Source organism: Pogonomyrmex barbatus, unplaced genomic scaffold (genome assembly GCF_055798465.1).
Source record: "Pogonomyrmex barbatus isolate J1 unplaced genomic scaffold, ASM5579846v1 scaffold1, whole genome shotgun sequence".
Classification (NCBI taxonomy): Eukaryota; Metazoa; Arthropoda; class Insecta; order Hymenoptera; family Formicidae; genus Pogonomyrmex; species Pogonomyrmex barbatus.
In genome coordinates, this window is record NW_028297098.1 from 25,812,603 (window position 1) to 25,831,968 (window position 19,366).

The following is a 19,366-nucleotide window of genomic DNA, read 5'->3' on the forward strand; positions in this document are numbered from 1 at the left end:
CGTAGTTCGGAATTTTGTAATTATGTCTTGTTACAAGATAAATTATTTCATCTCTGATGATCTTTTACAACTAATTTTTATCTGTGAGATTGTCCAATATAATTCGATTAAATTTTTATCAGTGCTTTAAAGAATAAGTCTAATTCTGCAATAAAGAAGAACAATATCATATAACTTAAGTGCTCTCGAAATTTTCTTAAAACAATGGAAAAATTTTAATACAAAGTACTGTATCGTAGATTTTTCTGGTACGGAGGATCCAGAATTTGTCAAAGATCTCGGGACGGCAATGATGGGTGATTTTGACCCGGAAATGTTTCCATCGGACGATGCCCTCAGACAGGGCCTTGATCCAATCGACGTGGATGGTTTGCAAATGCTCGCTGACCCTACGATGGTTATATCGGATTCCAGCGCCGAAGCCCACTTTAGATTAGATCGACTTTAAGGGAAGAGATTTTACTCATTTACCAACACTCGTGTCGACTATTGTGTAGGATAAAATAAATTCTGTCCTCGTGTCGTGATTAATTCTTAAGACACTTTGACATATTTGGGGTACCACTTCTTGGGCACTGGCAGATTTGCAGGGAAACGCGCGTCAATATGTATAAATATTTGTAAATTTTATTATTTACAGCGTAATGAATTTAGGTAGAGTTACGCCAATATTTTTATCTCCTTCAATGTTGTGCATTTTTTTTTATCTCGTAACCCATATATGATGTGTCAGATCTGTATTGTTTTTATAAATAGCATATTTGCGTCTAGTATTCTTTTGAAATCTTTTCTGGAAACAGGTCAGTGGTCAATGAAAGTTGTTTCCCACTCGTGATAAACCGCTACTTGACGATTAAGTAATATATATAAATCTTTATTAACCCTTTTTTTATTTTACACTACTTTGTACATTGTATCATGTATGATCTCTAAGAAGCACAAAAGAAAAGGTTTACTGATTTATACATGCTTTTATCATAAATGCAATTATAGTGAAGTAATCTACCGTTTAGGCCAATTTAAACTTAGAAAAGACGATCGATTATATTCCTCAACGAGGAGTGATTAAGAAAAAAAAAAAACGCATAAAGATATAGAAGTGAGAGAGGAGGGAGATGCCTATCGGCGGTACATGCCAACAGCGATCTAGATTCTTGTGTTTCCTTTTCCTCATTACATCCTTGATGCGGACAACTTACAATCATAAACATTTACGTTAATATACCTAGTCTATATAAATAATTCATTAGTTTTTCCTCTCATTCTCGATATCGCATTCGCGAGAATACTATGAATTAGTTTAGACAATACAGGATTGTACTATTGAACAAAATTCAGGTTCGATTTGTCTTCATCAAAAATTACGATCAGATCTGTGATATTGTACGATTAAGCTAAGAAATCCGAAAGCACTCTAAAGACACCGCATAAAAGAGTTTTTTCGGAAACAAGTTTTTCTATGCTTCAAATATGCAATCCTGCTTCTAATAATCGTTTCTAGCTTTATTATTTCATTTAAAGAACATTTGATTATAATTTCCAATCGTCGTTAATTATTAATTGCTTTTCTCATCGCTGAATAAACGCAGTGATAATAACGAGCAAGAAGAAAATATCATATGCGTGTACCCTCGGCAGTTGTCAATTTTTTGAAAGTAATACGCTATACTTTATATGCATTCGATAATTAGTCGAATGTGAAATTAAGATAATTGTTAATAATTGTGAAATCAAGATGACGACCTTTATATCTAGACACGTTGTAAGTAGCATACCATATCTTTCTCAATAACATTCAAATTCTTCGTTCTAGTTAAAGACACAACGTAGGCGATTAGTGTTACAGAGTCAGACTACGATGTACTGAAGAACGCGACGAAATCTATGGTACAACGTAATCTGAATCCCCGACGGTGCATATTTCAGCACACGTACACCTTTCACATTATATTAAATAGATTGAAATTTGGACAGACATAAATCGCAGTGAGATCGCTATCGTTAATATCACATTCATATCTTATGAATATAGATCCTCTCTGTCTGCAAAGATAAATAAATATATGGAACGGTGTTGAAGAAACTTCGGTAAATGCGAAGTGCAACGAGAACGGAATGAATCCTTTTACACATTACACGCTAACGACTGGCGCGCACTTTGTAACTACAGAAGTTTTTTTTTTACACGATGAGAAAAGAGTGCATCTCGACGGAAGAAATTTAACAAGAATCTTTATATATTTAAAATATGATTAATGTGACCAAGAGTTGAATCATTGATATATCCAAAAGTTTATCGTATTAAATGAAATTCTCTTCCCGTTTGCTCTCTCTCTCTCTCTTTTACTTGCGAAATAAATCTCGCGTCCGCGTATATGCAAACGCAAGAGGTGCCAAAAGCGCGTAGATATTCGTCATAGAGTGTAAGATCGTGCTATCGACTCATAATCGTGCAATATAAACGTATATATATATGATCGTCGGTCGTTTAACGTAAGGTTTCAACCAAGTTAAATGTTAACCAAGATCGTAACGTCAATTTGTCATTGTCATTTTAACCATAAATGCGAAAGGTTTGCAAAGGGGATTGTGAAGAGCACAGAATTTTAATCATGGTCTTTGGAAAAGAAAGACCGTTTATTTCCTTCCATTGTATCTGACATATTGCGGAGCGTTAACATTAAACCAGTGCTAGATTATGCGTGGTTCGTGGCTCGATATTTTCGCTATTCATACTTTCGAGATTCGAGAATAATGTAAATGTTTATCAAATTTGTATTCGTTGTTTATCATTCGTGTCGATTTGCCAGCCGGGCTGACGGTTTTTTGACGAAAGTCAAAAAAATATAAATCACCACGAATCGATTAATTCGTGTTGATGCATGTACAGCGTTACAAATTCCATGCAAACAATGAAATACAAATTGTGAATAATGAGAAAGAGTCATACTGACAGATTTCTGCGAATCTATTACGAGTCACGGATTGCGAATCATGAATCACGAGTCGTGTATGATCAGATGCTAGTTTTACTGTCTTTCGATATTCAAAATGCAAAAGATTACGGGTAATGTGTGAAACAAAAAATAGCAAAAATTATGGAAAGAGAATCACGTTGTTGTATTGATTGTTACAAATGAGAGAAATAATCTATCCGTAAGATCTTTTATTAAATTGATACTGTTTTTATTGAAATGAAATATTGTAAAATGTTTGTTGAATGGATAGACGATGTAATCAGCGTTAATTATAGTTTATGTTATTTTTAACGAATGAGAATATTGTATAGTATCGAGTTATCGGCCTCGCAGAGATTATAACGAAAGTTATACACGTTTATATATTATGATCTTGTTTATCGTTACACAAACACTCTTCTCAGACATCGTGCATGCAAAAGTCTCGTTTGAAATAATTTTTAATTTACGAATTGTTTATTCGTTTATAATTTAATAGAACAATGGTATTAAAACAAACGTTATTTATTTTAGCTTGACATTTGACGACTGATTGAGAGATGTGCGATGCCTGGAGATACGTGAGAAAAAATAAATCTTTGTAAAAGGCAATTACAAAATTTTGACAGCTCTGTAATATAGATCGCATAGTACAGGGGAATCTGATGATTCGTATAAGCTTGCGATGAGAGTTGAAGACAATGAATATGTATAACGCCGCATACTTTATGCTTGATTCAGCATTACTAATGCAATTTGGATTATGTTACAAATTAACTTTACAAATTAACTTTACAAATTAATTAAAAGCGAATTATTCTTTAATAAGAAGTGAGAGGAGGTTTCTACCGAGTCGCATTTCCTCCATTTTCGCGAAACGATGATCCAGCATAGCACGACCAAAGTAACCTCAGGAAGATTTAACTGCTTGAAATGTAATTGTGTAAATTCGTGCTTGTTTCCTTACTTGTGCTGCTACGTTAAAAGCCTCGATCGAAATGAATCTTGATGTATCCTGTTTACCTCCGTCTTCTACATATTTCTAAATTTCATATCTAGCTTTTTTCCTCCCGCCCCCTCCGTCACCCCGTCTTTCCTATAATAAAAACATTTCTTCTATTTCTTTTTCCTTTTATCACACGCATCTTAAAAATATACACATTCTTTCTCTTTTTCTCATTCTCTCTCTCTCTCTCTCTCTCTCTCTCTTTCACTCTCACGCTCTCTCTCCCTATCTCTCTCTCCCTCTGTTTTATCGCATCGAGGAGAGGAGAGACTGGCTTAAGATTAAGATCGCAAGCCTGTTGTAACGTGCAATTAATGAAAATAAAATAAGCAGCGAATGGAAACGCGTCGCTGCATAGTCTCGCGCCCGATCGATCGGTCGCCATCGATCCGCGAGGGCTTAATGAAAGAAAATTTGTAATATTTGTATATAGCCATGTTATACTGATGGTAAAAAAAAAAAAAGAAATTACCTTATTATAAATAATATTATATATATATATATATATAAATATATATTATATATATATTATCTATATGTAATACCGTTACGTTGTTGTACTACATTATTGTGAACACCATTTCTCAGACATCGATTTTTTTAAATAAAAAAGAAAAGAGCTCTCTTTCGACACCACACTAAATACCAAGCCAAATCCGTCACGTTTATCTGTCACGCGTTATGTGGCTCGCTCGTGTCGGCTACGTGTGCGATCTCGCAATCGTTGCAACTCGTTGCATGATATTTATACGATATCATTTCACGCGCCCGATCGATTGTCTCTCGTGGCGTTTGTTCGCTTCGCATAATTCGTTTCGTTTATAGTGTATCGTAAATTTTCCTAGATATCGAAGAGATCATACTTGGAACTCCGAATATTCATTCTCATTCGACTTATCATTAATTTCCGACCACGTACCTTTAGTTAGCAGATAAGTTTAATGAACGGACCCGGGAAAGATAAAAGCATAGCGATCTATGATTATCCACGAAAGATCGGTGCCTGAGTAGCGTTTGAGTAACGAGCCTTCTCGTCAGACTGATACTCGTCCTAATCTAACTAATTAACGGTTAATCAATCGCGATGGGTATTTCGGAAATTATTACGACTTTCGGCGGGATCGACGTCCGCGACACTGTCAATCTCTTCGGGCGTATTTTTTAGCGACGCGCTACGCGAAAAGTCGGTCTGCATTTAGAAAAAATAAATTTATCTAAAATAACGCGCCGTTGCGCGATTTTAAATATACGTCGATTAGTGATCGAGTGATATTCGACGACATTGATTTCATTCGCGAACGAAGTAACTCCATTCCCGAGCGTGATGAAGATCATCCCGACTCGCTTCTCGCGTTACGATTTCTGTTCGGTGTGCAACGATGCCTCGGAAAGAAGAGGAAAAAAAAAAAGAGAGAAGCTTGGATACAAAAGAGAAAAGAGACGAACACACGCTCATTCACACATACATATTACACGCAGCACACGCTCACAGAAGGATATTTCGATCTAGCGTCTAAGTTTTCCTGAACATTTTCATCGTTCTCGAGTCCTTCTAGTCGTCGATGTAAATAGCTGTTTTATATTGTTACAAGAACGATTACGGAAGATTATGAGAGAGGCGGATTGTATATTTCGGGATATATTACGGACGCGCGCGCCGACACGTGGTGCAATTATCTCTATCTCCGACGTCCATAATGTAAGCGCACAAAACAACCGATTAACGATTTATGTGTCTTCTTCGTGTTTGATCGTGACTTTATTAATTAAATCTTGAACGTCTACGAACCGTCTGTGTTTTTGCCTAGGTACCTCTCTTCTCTCTTTCTCTTTATCTCGACTGGCGCTAAAAGTCGGCCCGGAGAACGCGACGATTTATTATCCACGCAACTTGAATTTACATGTAAAGTAAATTAATAAAACTCGCAATAAAAAGTACACATTTTTTTTTCTTGATGAGATATAAACGGATATTATTTAATGTTGCTTCGTCATGCATGTGCGTGTTATTATCGGATTATATGCCAATATTTTACGCGTTATGATAGAATTCGCTTTCGAGTATCTTCTTTATTTTATTATAAATCGATAAATAAAGTCTAAACAAATTATATTTATGATGATTTATGACGATTCTTTTTGAGTTTTAGGTTTCATCATATATTGATATATAAATTAAATTATTAATCACTTTTTATATAAGCATATCTTTTATAACCGAAGTTGATAAATTTTTTTTTTAAATATTTGTTTAAGATACTTGTCCTGGTTCATTGCAAACAGTTTCTATATAAACACCAACTAACAGTAATATTATATCAATATCAAATTTTCATTAAAGAATTGTTTATCGTATTAAATTACATGACATCACAGAAGCAAAGATTTTTTGCAAAATGCATAAAATGCATAGAAATATTTTTTAATCAAATTATATTTGCAAAGAAGAGAGTAGAACTGTAAAATATACCAAAAACCCAATTTATCTTTTGCTTGGACAATCAATAGATAAATATATATCTCGAATTGAGTTATAACTTAATATTCTTGATTAGAGATAATTTCTATATACCTAAATAGCAGAATCTGTGAGAAAAGATTTTGCAAAATATGTGTTGCCGAAAATCTATTTATTCATTGACATATTTAAAATCACTGTTATTAATGCTGTTTCTAAAAAGAAAATCAATTGGTCATGGAAAATTTTCCCTAACCCTTTATATTTGATTTCTATTATATTTAACCTGCTGTAACTTCATTCGATCTAAGAAAAGGTGATTTGGATTCTAAGAAAAGAATAATATTAGTAGTTTTAGACTTAGATTAATGGTCTATGGACAGAAAAGAATGAAGGAGAGTGAAACACCAGTAATGTTAAATAAAGGCCAACGTAATGAAAAATGAATTTTGAAAATCAAAAAAAGACATGACAAAAACGTTCTTTTAAAAACTGTGGAAAATAAAGCATAGATATATATTTCTTTCTTTCTCCAAAGATTAATCGCTTCTTTTCTGAAATGTTTGACAGACATTAGTCAAGAAAACTAGAAAAGAACTCTCCGGATGAAAATCATATATAATCTCGAATCGCCACGACTAATCGGGGAAGTTGCGCCATATAAATGATAAAAGCTTTCATATGGAATGAGATTGAAAGGTAAGAGGAGAAAAAATCTATTTGTTCGCGAATTCAATATTATAGAAAGAAAAGCTTAAAAATATTAAAAATATAATCACAATTTATAATATTATTAATACAATTGCAAGATAAACAATACACAAATAAAAAATAGATCTTGATCGAAGTTTCTTTCGAGACTAGGTGCTCCGATACATTTCACATTTATACGATCTTAAAGAAAGGATCAACTTGTTATCTCAGATTGATTTCGATTTTCATTCATGAATATCTTAATTTTATAAGCTATGTTAAATTTGAAGACTTAAGATTGAAAAAAGTATGAAGGCAACGATAATTTATTGCTTTATTTTTAATTTATTCATTATTAATTTATTAATGATTATATTGATGCGCTTAATCCTATTATATTGTAGGATGTATTGTATTTATTGGCTCTTAATGTGTAAAATGGAGAACAATAAAAATTTGACGCAATTATTTTAATAATATTATTATTTGTTATCACATCATAACGATTCTCATTGATATCATGTATGTGATGTATTATTAATAATAATAATGATGATAATACGCTTACGATATCAAATATGATATTCTTAATTACGCCATCCTTTCTCTCTCTGATATGCCTAGCATATTTCGAATAGGAATCTATGCTTGTAATAGTTTTATCTTGATGCTACGAATGTAGAAATTAAATCAAAAATGTGAAGAGTATATCATTCTTTACTGCGAATATGATATAAGAATTAATAAGTTAATATATTTAATTTATTAATTCTTTACACTAATTGGATTTTTAAAGACAGAATCCAATAATATATAAAACTATCTAATTTTGACACGACTTGCGTGAGGTTTTGAGTGCAGTAAAAATGAATTATTGATTATTTCTAAATTATTTGCATCTTTTTCAAGCATATTTGAAATATGCTAGGCGAGTTATATTTCTTATTATTATACCAAAAGCTGTAAAAAATTACCTATATATATATATATATATATATGTATATATAATAGGATTTTAACGCGAGAAAAATAATAATAACATGTAATAAACATAATGTAATAATCGTAACTTAAAATTCTAAAGCATAATTTTAAAACTATAGCAGTCTTTTTGGTAAAACTTTATAATACATTAATAGAATCTAGGAATCTCTCAGAATTTACTCTCTGAAAAATTGTACGATTTGATGATAAACATTTTCGTATCTTAGTTAATAACAGCCTTGCACAATAGATTCTATTGTTCTACCATTATTTTACATTCTAACACGTTTGCTAAATAGATATTTTTAACGAAGATGACTAAGGATATTTTTTTATATTCAGTAAATATCAATTTTTCGCAATTATGTTTGCAAGATTCACTATAGCGCATTATATATCAAATATGACATATTAAACGAATATGATGCATTGATGCGAAATATGCATATAATTCGCAAATATGCATATATTTGTTATTTGCATTAAATTCTTCCTCCTTTTGAAGTTACATTCCTAATAAGACAAACTATGTGAGCTTTACAGCTAGCTTTATTATTTACTAATACAATTTACTAATACATTCAGTAATTCTAACTTAGTAACTCTAGAAATGCATTATATTTCATATCCAGAGAGAGAAAGAAACAGAGGAAGAGAAAGAGAGAGATTCATGATAAGTAAAGATTTACTAGAGTATAAATGAATTTTATGTATTTTGTATGTAAACGATGGATTTAAGATACTACGCAACGTCGACGTACAATTCATTTCGCTTTTTTTATCAGATAATTATCAAGTATTATCTAATAGCGTTTTCAATTGCAGTGAATTTTGATTCGAGTCAATGCCATCGTAGCACTGTCTATATTGACTTTTTTCGTTCTAATTTTTTCAAGCATCCTATATCTATTTCGCTTTAGGTACAGACACAAAACTTACTGCAATCGAAAACGCTATAAATATATCCTACTTTTGAAATTTCTCATCGCATGAGAAATAAAATAACGGCGACGAATGTTTTTTAATATATCTAAATAGATTATTCAAATTACGTCAATTGTACATAATCGAAATAGCTAAGCTTCAAAATGTAGCCAAGTCTTCGTAATAGTTTATTCAAAATTACGGGACTATCTGGCCGTATAATCAAAGATTTTTCTCTTTCAAGGATTTACAAGGTTTATGAGAAATTTCGGGAATATTATTTCCTAAAAATCTTGGATTTTAGCATCAATTTTAAAACCTTAAATATAAAAAGATGTCCTTAGGTAACACAATTAATATAAACGATACAAAAAATACGTATATTAGATTTTCTACATCAATTGAGAGTTTAATGGAAAACGGACTTAATGATAATATATACACATATACTTATTTGAGAATGAAGAATATGTTGTCTAAAAAAAGTTTGATTTCAACAATAGCAATCCTAAAAAAATAGGCATAAATCTAGAATAATACAAAAGGGATACATGTATATCATATTTCATGAATCCCTACATTTCTCTAACAAAGAGAATACATTGGCATAGAAAATATTTCTAATCCTTGAATACCTAGATTGCAAGATTTATCATAAAACGGACAAGAAAATGTGCTATTCGTTCAAAATCATTTAAATTAATTAAATTAGATATAATGTTTAACGGTTGTGAATAATGGTTATAAATATTTTCTATGCCATTTTATCATTTTTCTTTGTCTGTAAACAAAAGTACGGACACTAATATATTTAAAATAAGAATAATAAAAAGGAAATGTAAACGCGTGAAAGCAGAAGAATTATGTGTGTGATATTTACAACATTTAATATCTATCTATAATATGTGAAATTAATTGACAATTATAACTGATATTAAATTATAAATTTGATAAAGTTATATCAAAATCTGGAAAAATCAGTTTCTTTTTTTACAGTTTATACACAAAGTAAGTATATCGTATACAAAGATATGTACTCCCGTTCCGATTGCACATACTCCGATGAAAATCTATTATGCGGTAAAAACGTTGGAAAGTACAATTGAATTACATTAATGATGCCCAATGCTCTCACATTCATGAAGACACATTTCATATGCCTAATTTTTTTCCTTGCATGCAAAAAGTAACTGAATCATTATTAATAAATAAACCAATGATAGTATTAGTAATAATTTGAAGCTCGAATTATATATAACAAGTGTACAAATGTTACTTGAGTACAAAGAAATTTGATTATTGAATGTGAGCGCGTGAAACAGCATTAATGTACCATGTACATACTAGTCAAATCTACAAGTTTTTATAAACATACATCCATCATAATTGTTAAATACATTTAACAATTGGTATCTAATATCACACATTATATCTTAATGTATTATATCTGTTTCTAAACAAATCTCACTTTGGTAAAAAGAATCACTGATATCTCGACACCAATAAAAATATCTAAATTCTTTACAAATGATTTTTTATCTATAATAAAAAATGGAGTATATGCAATTCAGTTTTTCAGATTTTCAGTTTATTGATTATATATTATTAATTATATACACGTAATTACGCAACATATTTTATTTGTTTTTTTCTCCTTCCTCCTTTTCTTTTATATAAATTTCTATGTGAAAAAACTTGATTAGCGCAGCTATTATATGTATGGAACTATTTGGAACTGTTAATTTCCGAGCGCAATAAGTCTAGCTTTCAAGCGCATACATCCGAGACGTTTAAATATTCTAGTCACTTGGATAGCATTCAAAATGATAGGAAAGTTTGTGAAATTATCACTTAAGCAAATGAAAAGTCAATTTCGATTAAAACGCAAATGCGTTTTCAGATCATCTTTGAAAAAGGTCATTATTTCCTTTAATAAACAATCTACATAAACATTTGGAAACAAACATCAAATATTAATATTAATATATATACAAAATGCAAATATTAATATTACATATGTAAATGTTTCCTTTAGATTTTCCTAATTTGTGTCACATGAAACTATGTGTACAAAGCGTTCACGTTTCGTTCTCATTATGTGTCCGTTTTCCATTATTATTATTATTATTATTATTATTATTATTATGATTATTGTTATTATTATTGGGGCTCATTGACTCGTCACTGTCCTCATCATGTTTAGGTGCCAAAACGCCTTCATATAAAATACCATCAATCTGTACGCTAATTTCTAGTTGTTTCTTACCATTTTCTGAAAAGAAAAAAAAATTTATAAATAATTTTTCTTTTTTCATTACTAATGTAAATTGATAAAAATATGCGAATTATTCAAATCGCATGTTACAATACGATTCGCTTTCAAATTGTACAAACATCTCGAATTGAAGAAATTTTAATACGAATTTTAGACAAAAATTTTGTTATTTTCTCGCTTAATTAAAACTAATTATTTTGTTAATTGAAAATTATATATCGACGATTCGTTTCAACTCGGGAAATTTTGATTTAAATCCGAAAGAGATACTGATATTCGATTTGATTTCAGATCGGAATTTGATATCAGAAATATGTCTACAAATTGACAAGTTAATTTCTTCAAACAGAAATTAATTAGATTTGTTTCCGATAAGTAAAGTTTTACGTTATTGCGATATTGTAATTTATTGAACTTACCTCCTAAACTAGGTACTTGTTTAATATGCACAGTATGATACGTCCCTATGGTGTTATTTCCTCCCTCGTCAGATAACACCAGTTTTCTTTTCGGACTCGGAGATGCGAGATCAGTAGATTCTTGACTTCTCTTCGCATCTGAACTCGATGGTGGTGTATTTGCGGGTCTGTTAGTGGTCGGAGAGGATATCGGATCCGCCCTAATCGAAAAAATTTTTTGTCATTAAAACGTTTCCATTAACCCAGGAGTAGTCACCCGTCTTTTCCTTTTTTACGTAAACGATCACTGGGATATCTCTTACATCCCAATTTAAACTCGCTATTATTAACATACCGCTGTCGTTAACATATTAAATATATCATATATTACTTTTTATTGTTTCCCGATTTATTGTTTTCGAAGAACGTTATAAATATAGATTTATTCACTATTCTTTTGAAGAGAGTAAAAAAATATTAAACAAATCAAATAAGCATGTTAAGCGGACTGACACGAGCATCGTTGGAGTGTCAAAAATCATCCCAGATGACTATCGCCGGGTTAAACCCGAGAAAGCTTTTAATTACCTATGACCGGAGTTTGCGAGATCCAATGCCTCCCGCTGCGGTTCCGGGCTATTTGCCGGCGCTAATGGCGATTGCGAGGTCGGTGGAGAGAAAGATGATGGCTGTCCCATTCCCGGGGCGTACATGTTATTGTTGCCTGGATAACCGCTTGGACAAATGTTCCATAGATTCAATCTGGGCATCTCGAGTCCAGATTTAAAGCCCTCCACTGTTCCTGGTGGCGGCGTCGGTGAGTTACCTTGATGCGGAATTATCCCATTAGTGGGTATCCGATCTCTCAATATCCTCATCATGTATTCTGAAACTGTACGACATTAGAGATACAACATGCTAATTAAATCAGAAGAATAGAAATGTGGAATGTTCTCTAGCTTGCCTACGTGGACTAATTATATTGGTTCATAAAAAAATTTTTCCGACTCAAATATTTCGTGTTAATTCTTGAACACTAAAAACTAACTCTGTTATCTTTATATTTCATGTGTTACGTCAGAATTTCAAGAATAATACGTAATAAAGTTTGTTCTCTCGTCTTTTACTTGGGTAATATCATATATCTATGCTCTTTTATAAAAAATATAAATAACTATCAAAAATTAAAATGATCTGTCAGAGTAAAATTTGGAATAGTCCGATGATGCACGACAACATTGCAAACGACTACAATGTCTGACGTTGACGAATATTCTTCGTTATTTGAAATGTCATGGATTATCTGGCTTTGATTTCGGTGTTATTCTGAAACATATATATATATATATATATTAGAAAATGATTGGACATTACAGGCATTTTTCTTTAACTGACAGCTCGGCAGCGTCTGCTAAATTAAAGCAGCGACGCTTCGCTTATTGGCATTGTTCCACCGAACATCAAACATCTGTATAAGTTATAAAACGATCAAGAACTTGTTTGTTTAACTCGGTTGTTTCGCGCAAGATTCGATAGACGAACGAATGACCATCGCCGCGTAGTATTCATCAAAATTGCATCAGATTTTTCAAAAACCTGCGTCGCTGCATCGAAACGCAATGTCAACAGACGGAACGAGTATTCGAAAACACACGTTCGCTCGTATTTGCCATTCGTAATGCGAGAAACGGCAATATCGATTAAGCACATCTATCCGAATACCTAGCCGTCGAAATGGTCGAAGGAGAGCCGCGAGTGCGATCGAAACGCGACGTTACTCAAATCGCTGTCGGGCGCAGCGACGGGAAGGTGGAAAGAGAGAAGGAAAGGGTAGGGAAATAGGAATGCTCGTTAGCGAGAGCCATCCGTTAACGCCTGTCTTCCGGAGGATCGTACAATCAATTATGCCTCCTTCGCTCTCGCATCATCATCTCCGGGGAGGCCCGAAGCACTACCTACCGATTTAAAATAAACCCGTGCGCTCTACCTCCTCCCCCCCCCCCCGTTTCCTTCCTCCCTTTTTTCCATCACGTTCCCTGATATCTTCCCTACCGCCGGGCGGGTTTTTCATTTTTGCTCTTTCCCGTACTCGTTTTCTATTTCTATTTCCGATACAGCGTTACGGATTACGTCTTTCATTTCTCTCCCGAACGAAATCGGTGTATCACACAGGGAGAACAGTTTTGCTGGCAATTTTAAGAGATACAGATTTAAAAATAATTTTGTTTGTTAGGCCTTCAAAATTATCATGCACGATGTTCAAATCGGTTGTTAGAGAAAAAAAAATTTTTTTTGCAGTATTATTGTCATGTTCAAGTGTCCTGCATAATGATCTTGATGATTCAACAAAATTATCTTCAGATCTGTATTCGGCCAAGTTTTTAGATTTGTCAGTAAAATTATTCTCTCTGTGTATGACTAAGAAGCACACACACGCACGCGCGCACAGCTATACAAAACAGTTTTATCGAAATGCTTAAGAATTTGATCAGATACAAAAACTAATTATATCAGACTATTAAAATAATTACAGATATAAGATACTTTTAAATATGATAATAATACTATAAAAAAATTTGAGAATTATAGAGTCTAACTTAATTATTTTGATTAATGAAATTATTTTCAAACTTCTATCTGACAAAATTTTCAATATGCTTTAGCAAAACTTTTCCTTCCATGTAAGTACAAAATTATATTCAGTGAATTCTCTTAGCAATATATTATTTTGGATCATTTTTTGGATCAGTAATATTAAATTGTTAAAAGAAAACATAAAGATAAAATATATATAACAATTCTAAATCTAAATATTAAAGTTAAATATTTTTCACAAAGAAAGCAAGAGCTTCTTTCAAAAAGTAGCAACTCAAAATAGAAAATTTTAAAAGATACATTTCGATGATTATCATTATTTTTACATTGAGATCTTATTTTCATCGGTCAATCGAATGATGAAATATAATAAGAAAGAGCAAAGTATGAATATTCTTATTGAAAAATAAATGAAATACTCAGTAATCCTTACTGTAACTCTTATCCTTGTATAATCAAAGAATTTTCCACTGATTCTGTTTGACAGTTAGAAAAACTATCATAAAAACAAAAATTATCTTAAGCTAATACAGCGACGGTAACGCTAATCATCCGCGATAAAAATTGCGGATCTTAATCTTTTCGTCCAATGAAACTCGCATGCAAACAAGCTTCTTCCGAGCGAAAGAATGAGATAAAAACTTACCTTGACTAGAGAGTTGGACAGATGGTGACAGATTTGGTGCGAGATGCTGTGGATGATGCTGCGAGGCATGCGGATGCCCATTTACGACTAACGATTGTGGTCCATGATGCTGTGATTCGTTTGCGGCAACCGCCATTTGGGCAATGGAGAGCGGCAATGAATTCTGCAACGCTGTGCTGTGCTGGGTTCGTGGCATTAAATTCTCATTGTTAGTATAAGCGGCATAATTGTTTCTTCGGCTCTCACGACGATTTGTCTCGATCGCCGTCTGGAGCTGCTCGGTAGTCGAGAGCTTTTCCTTCTCGCGCTCGTATGGATATAGATATTTCATGTATCTATTGACAAAAAAAATTACATATGTATCATATATATTTTTATGCGAAAAGAACAGTATTGCCTTTGTAAGTATTTAAAAATTCGGCCAGATGATTTTGTTAGAATTTGGAAATATTTTCCACGTGCTCAAAATTTTTTTAATTCAAAATAAGAATATATAAAAAATAAAAATCTCGATAAATTGTATATTTTAAAGTATACTGAACGTTTGTTCAAATTTATAACTTCTTAGTTTTATGTGTAGCTTTTAATCAATCCAGAAAGTCCGCTCTTTTTCTATCTTGAAAATATATTTCTTAATTAATTAAAATAAATAATTTAAGTTCTTAGGAGTATGATATCAATTTACAACAAATGATATCAATTTACAGTTAAACGTTAAAGAACCGTTAAGAAAGCTGAGGAGATAAAGATGGCACACGTATTGTCTCTTTAGGGATTAATCAAAGCCACTTCTTGCCAGATGACTGCTGTCGCGAATGCACTTCATTCGAACTGATTGTATTTTCGTGAATTTTCTCTTCTATCTCGCATACATATCGCCGAGGAAAGATAGCCGGTTGCCGGAATGATGGATGGGCTACCGCGGCGGGACGAGGCGAGGCAACGCGACGCGACGCGACGCGACGCGACGCGACGCGACGAGACGAGACGAGACGCGACGGGACGGGACGGGACGGGACGGGACGGGATGCGACGTCGACGTTCCATCGTGCACAAAGCGTTGCGCGCACGGAGTTATTTTCACGAGCACACCCCTAGCATCGCGCCCGTATAATTCATATTAGCCCGCGCTTATAATGTGTCGGCGTTCTCCAGTCCTCCTCCCCCCTCACCGCCGGTCTGGTCCCTCCACCGCGCGAATTCCCCGCGGCCGTCTTCTTTCCGTTTCTCATATATGCGATTTTCTTCTCCGTCGGCGTGTTGTTCGACCGCGGGATAAGCGGGATGCCTCGCGCCCCCGTCGTCCCTCGCCGAATCTCGCCGACGAATCTCTATTTAGAGAACCTCGCGCCACCCCGTCCCTCGGCGCGCGAGTAGACGAGACATCGCGAACGGCAGATAAATCTTCGTCGCCGCGCGAGATATGCTTGGTATTATATAAACGAATATATATCGTGCCAACGGTTCCAGGTTGTCACAACCCGCCCCATGAGAGGTGTCCCGACTCGTCGAGGGATCGCGCGGGAGATCCGACGCGGACGACACGTCGGCTAAGATGATGCACCTGTATGTCATGCCACTAACTCATCACCTACGTTTTGTTTTATCTCCACGTCGACAGTAAAGCGCGTAATAACACGTCTGCAGGCTCGCGATATCCTCGCCTTCTCGATTATGCAGCCCCGCCGGATTTCGCCGGCTAATATAATAAACGCCGGGTAATCGTCTCCAATCGGACTTTAATTCGGCATCATCAAGATGAAATGTAGTCTTACTTACTAAGATCTTTATTAAAAGTTAAAAATCTAACAACATGAATATCTCAAATTAAGTTTGCTCCTTGAATTTAAATTAAATTAATACAATTAAAAATTATTTGAAATTTTTTTTCATAACCATGATGAAGACAGAACAATAAAAATAATATTTGTTCATGTTACAGTATCTGTATGAAAAGAGCGATTTTGTTAAAAATTCATCAAAAATTCAGTCAAATATAGATTTGAAAATAAGTTTAATGGATCGTCAAAATAATTATATGGGGCATCAAAGTGATTATTAAAAAAATGTTTGCAGTATTATTATCAGGCTTAAATATTCTATAATTTTAATAATCCAAAATATTTTTAGATCTGAAAAATTTTTTTTAGATACTTCAGCAAAATCATTCTTTCCATGCAGGTACTATAAACATAAAATTATTTTTACAATCGCTTTGTTTCTATCACAAGATAAAAAAAAAAATTTTTTAATAATTTTTAATTATACTAATCTAGTATAATTTGAACGCAAGAAATAAACTTAAGGTATTTATACATACTTTTTAGATACTTTAACAAAACCATTTCTTTCGTACAGGATTTGTCATATCTTATTATTCTAGTAAGACCGGTTTAACATGATTTTGATTAATCACAGAGATATATTCAAGTGTGTCACTTTAATTAAGTACAACGTTAAGAGGCGAAGAAAAACGGATGCTGACAAAACATTTGACTGATGTAAAATACGCGCGAATCGGTCAAGCGCATATCTCGTCCAGCGCGGATGGATTTTATCGGGCACGATGATCTCGGTGAGAGACGTGCGTAAAAGTCACGACGTTCTTAGTCATTGCCACAGATTTCACGCTCGGGTGACTCTTCGTCGGCTGAGACTTATTGTATGCGAATTACAACGTAGTCCCGGCATTGTGCATAGGCAAGACCGGGGTCCCGGATGAGAAGCTTCACGATCTACTTACTGAGTTCGCAGAGTAAACGCGGCGGAAGTGATGCTCGCTGGCAGCCGGAGACCTTTGATGATTTCCTGCCACAGCTTCTTGTTGATTACCTCGACCAATCCTCCCCGCAGTACCACCAATTTGTAAAGCTCGTAGAGATCCAAGACAGATTTCGCCATGATAGGGAGTCGGCTGATGGGTGTTCCTGTAAGATAAAAAAATTTACATTTTACACTAATTTCATAACAAGATCCATTTAAAAAAAAAAAAGGGACTTCAATAAATAAATAAAAAAACCGTGCAATTTTAAAAAAATTAATGAATAATATTGTGGTTTTACATTATATTAATATTTAATTTATATATAATTTTAAAATACAATTTGTTTTATATTAAGCCTGAAGATAAAAAAAAAACAATATGTTAATAAACATTCAGACGTAATTTTGATATCAAGGGATTTTTCAAAATTAACGAGTGACTGATAATCGGACTATAAGGAACGTAAACCATCCTTTATCCATCGCGTGATCGACCAAGGCAGATCTTGCGATCATCTTAAAGTACGACTAGCGTAAAACCGCCGGATTTTACGAGGTTTGTCCAGAGATATCCAGCGTGGGGCGTTAACAAGAGCAATAACGAATTCGCAACAATCACGCGAGTGGCGCGCAGTCTTTTACGATCTTCCTTAGGGTGTATCGCGCCGGGTATAAGAAATAAAGAGGAGAGAGAAAGGAAGAGAAAGAAAGAGAGCATAGCGGATTAAGGGTTAAGAAAACGAATGCGTGAAACGGAAAATCCGATGAGGTATCGAGGAGGAAATTGTATCGAAAGTTATCGATTAACACTCGCGGGATAACTCTTTTACGAGCTCCCGTCCCATCCTCGACGATAAAAACGACGATGCGAATGGCGTTCGCATTTGCGAATTCTGACAGAAATTGCCAACAAGTTCTGCTTCCGATAATATTTGTCCAACAAGATGGCTGGGAAGAATTAATCGAGCCGGAATTATGCGCGCGCCACACGTGAAAATCGTTAAGGTGGCACAGTCGCGAGAAATGTTCCCTGGCTGAAGCGACATTCAGACAGATACCGAAGGAATTCCTCGGTTAATTCGTACGCGTATATTACCGCCGCCTGCTATGGTAGCCAGACCATCGAATTTTACGAGGTTGCCCGAGCCACGAGTTAACGGAGTGTTAACAAGAGCAGCCGTGCTCGCGACTATCGTGCGCTTAAACTACGTAAACGTAAACGCACCTTTACGAGTCTTACGAGCCTGAGCGAGAGAGTTGGCGTAATCTGAGGTTTTTAAAGTCGCGCATAAATACGCCCGAGCGCGAGCGACGTGTCTGAAATGGGGGGAGCGATTGAAAATCTTTCGCGAAACAAACGGGGGGTGGCGCCTAGACCCTAGAGAGGCGTGTCCTGTTATCTCGCGGAGATAAAGCGGGGTTATTTATAAATATATAATTTTTAACTTTAAATAATTCTCACATCGATAGTTCAGTTTTTTTATTTTATTTTTTTTTTTTTTTTTTATAAGTTCGGTATTTCGTCGAACGTGAGACTCGAAATTCTCCGGTGACTCCTTCGCCGCGTGGCGGTGGTCGTCGCTTTCCACGGAGCCGGCGAATTTTACGAGTTTGTCCAAAGGCTCGAGTTAACGGGGCGTTAACAAGGGCAATACTCGCGACTATCG

At 34.2% G+C, this 19,366-nt stretch overlaps 2 protein-coding genes across 14 annotated transcripts in view; one reads left to right on the top strand and one right to left on the bottom strand.

Moving 5' to 3' along the window:
- Positions 1 to 5,901, top strand: part of Crtc (CREB-regulated transcription coactivator) — a 35,278-nt gene extending 29,377 nt beyond the window's left edge. For all 13 annotated transcript variants that reach the window (XM_089085242.1, XM_089085232.1, XM_089085236.1 and 10 more), the window contains one exon: positions 240 to 5,901. In XM_089085242.1, the coding sequence (XP_088941368.1) occupies positions 240 to 448 (209 nt within the window). In that variant the 3' untranslated portion in view covers positions 449 to 5,901. The remainder of the gene's footprint in view (positions 1 to 239) is intronic.
- Positions 5,902 to 6,576: 675 nt separating this feature from the next.
- The window catches only part of retn (retained), a 114,981-nt gene continuing 102,191 nt past the window's right edge, over positions 6,577 to 19,366 (bottom strand). Inside the window, exons 5-9 of the mRNA XM_011639323.3 lie at positions 17,680 to 17,863; positions 14,937 to 15,271; positions 12,284 to 12,587; positions 11,717 to 11,916; positions 6,577 to 11,294 (exon numbers count right to left, since the gene is read on the bottom strand). Coding sequence (XP_011637625.2) covers positions 11,101 to 11,294; positions 11,717 to 11,916; positions 12,284 to 12,587; positions 14,937 to 15,271; positions 17,680 to 17,863 — 1,217 coding nt within the window. The 3' untranslated portion in view covers positions 6,577 to 11,100. The remainder of the gene's footprint in view (positions 11,295 to 11,716; positions 11,917 to 12,283; positions 12,588 to 14,936; positions 15,272 to 17,679; positions 17,864 to 19,366) is intronic.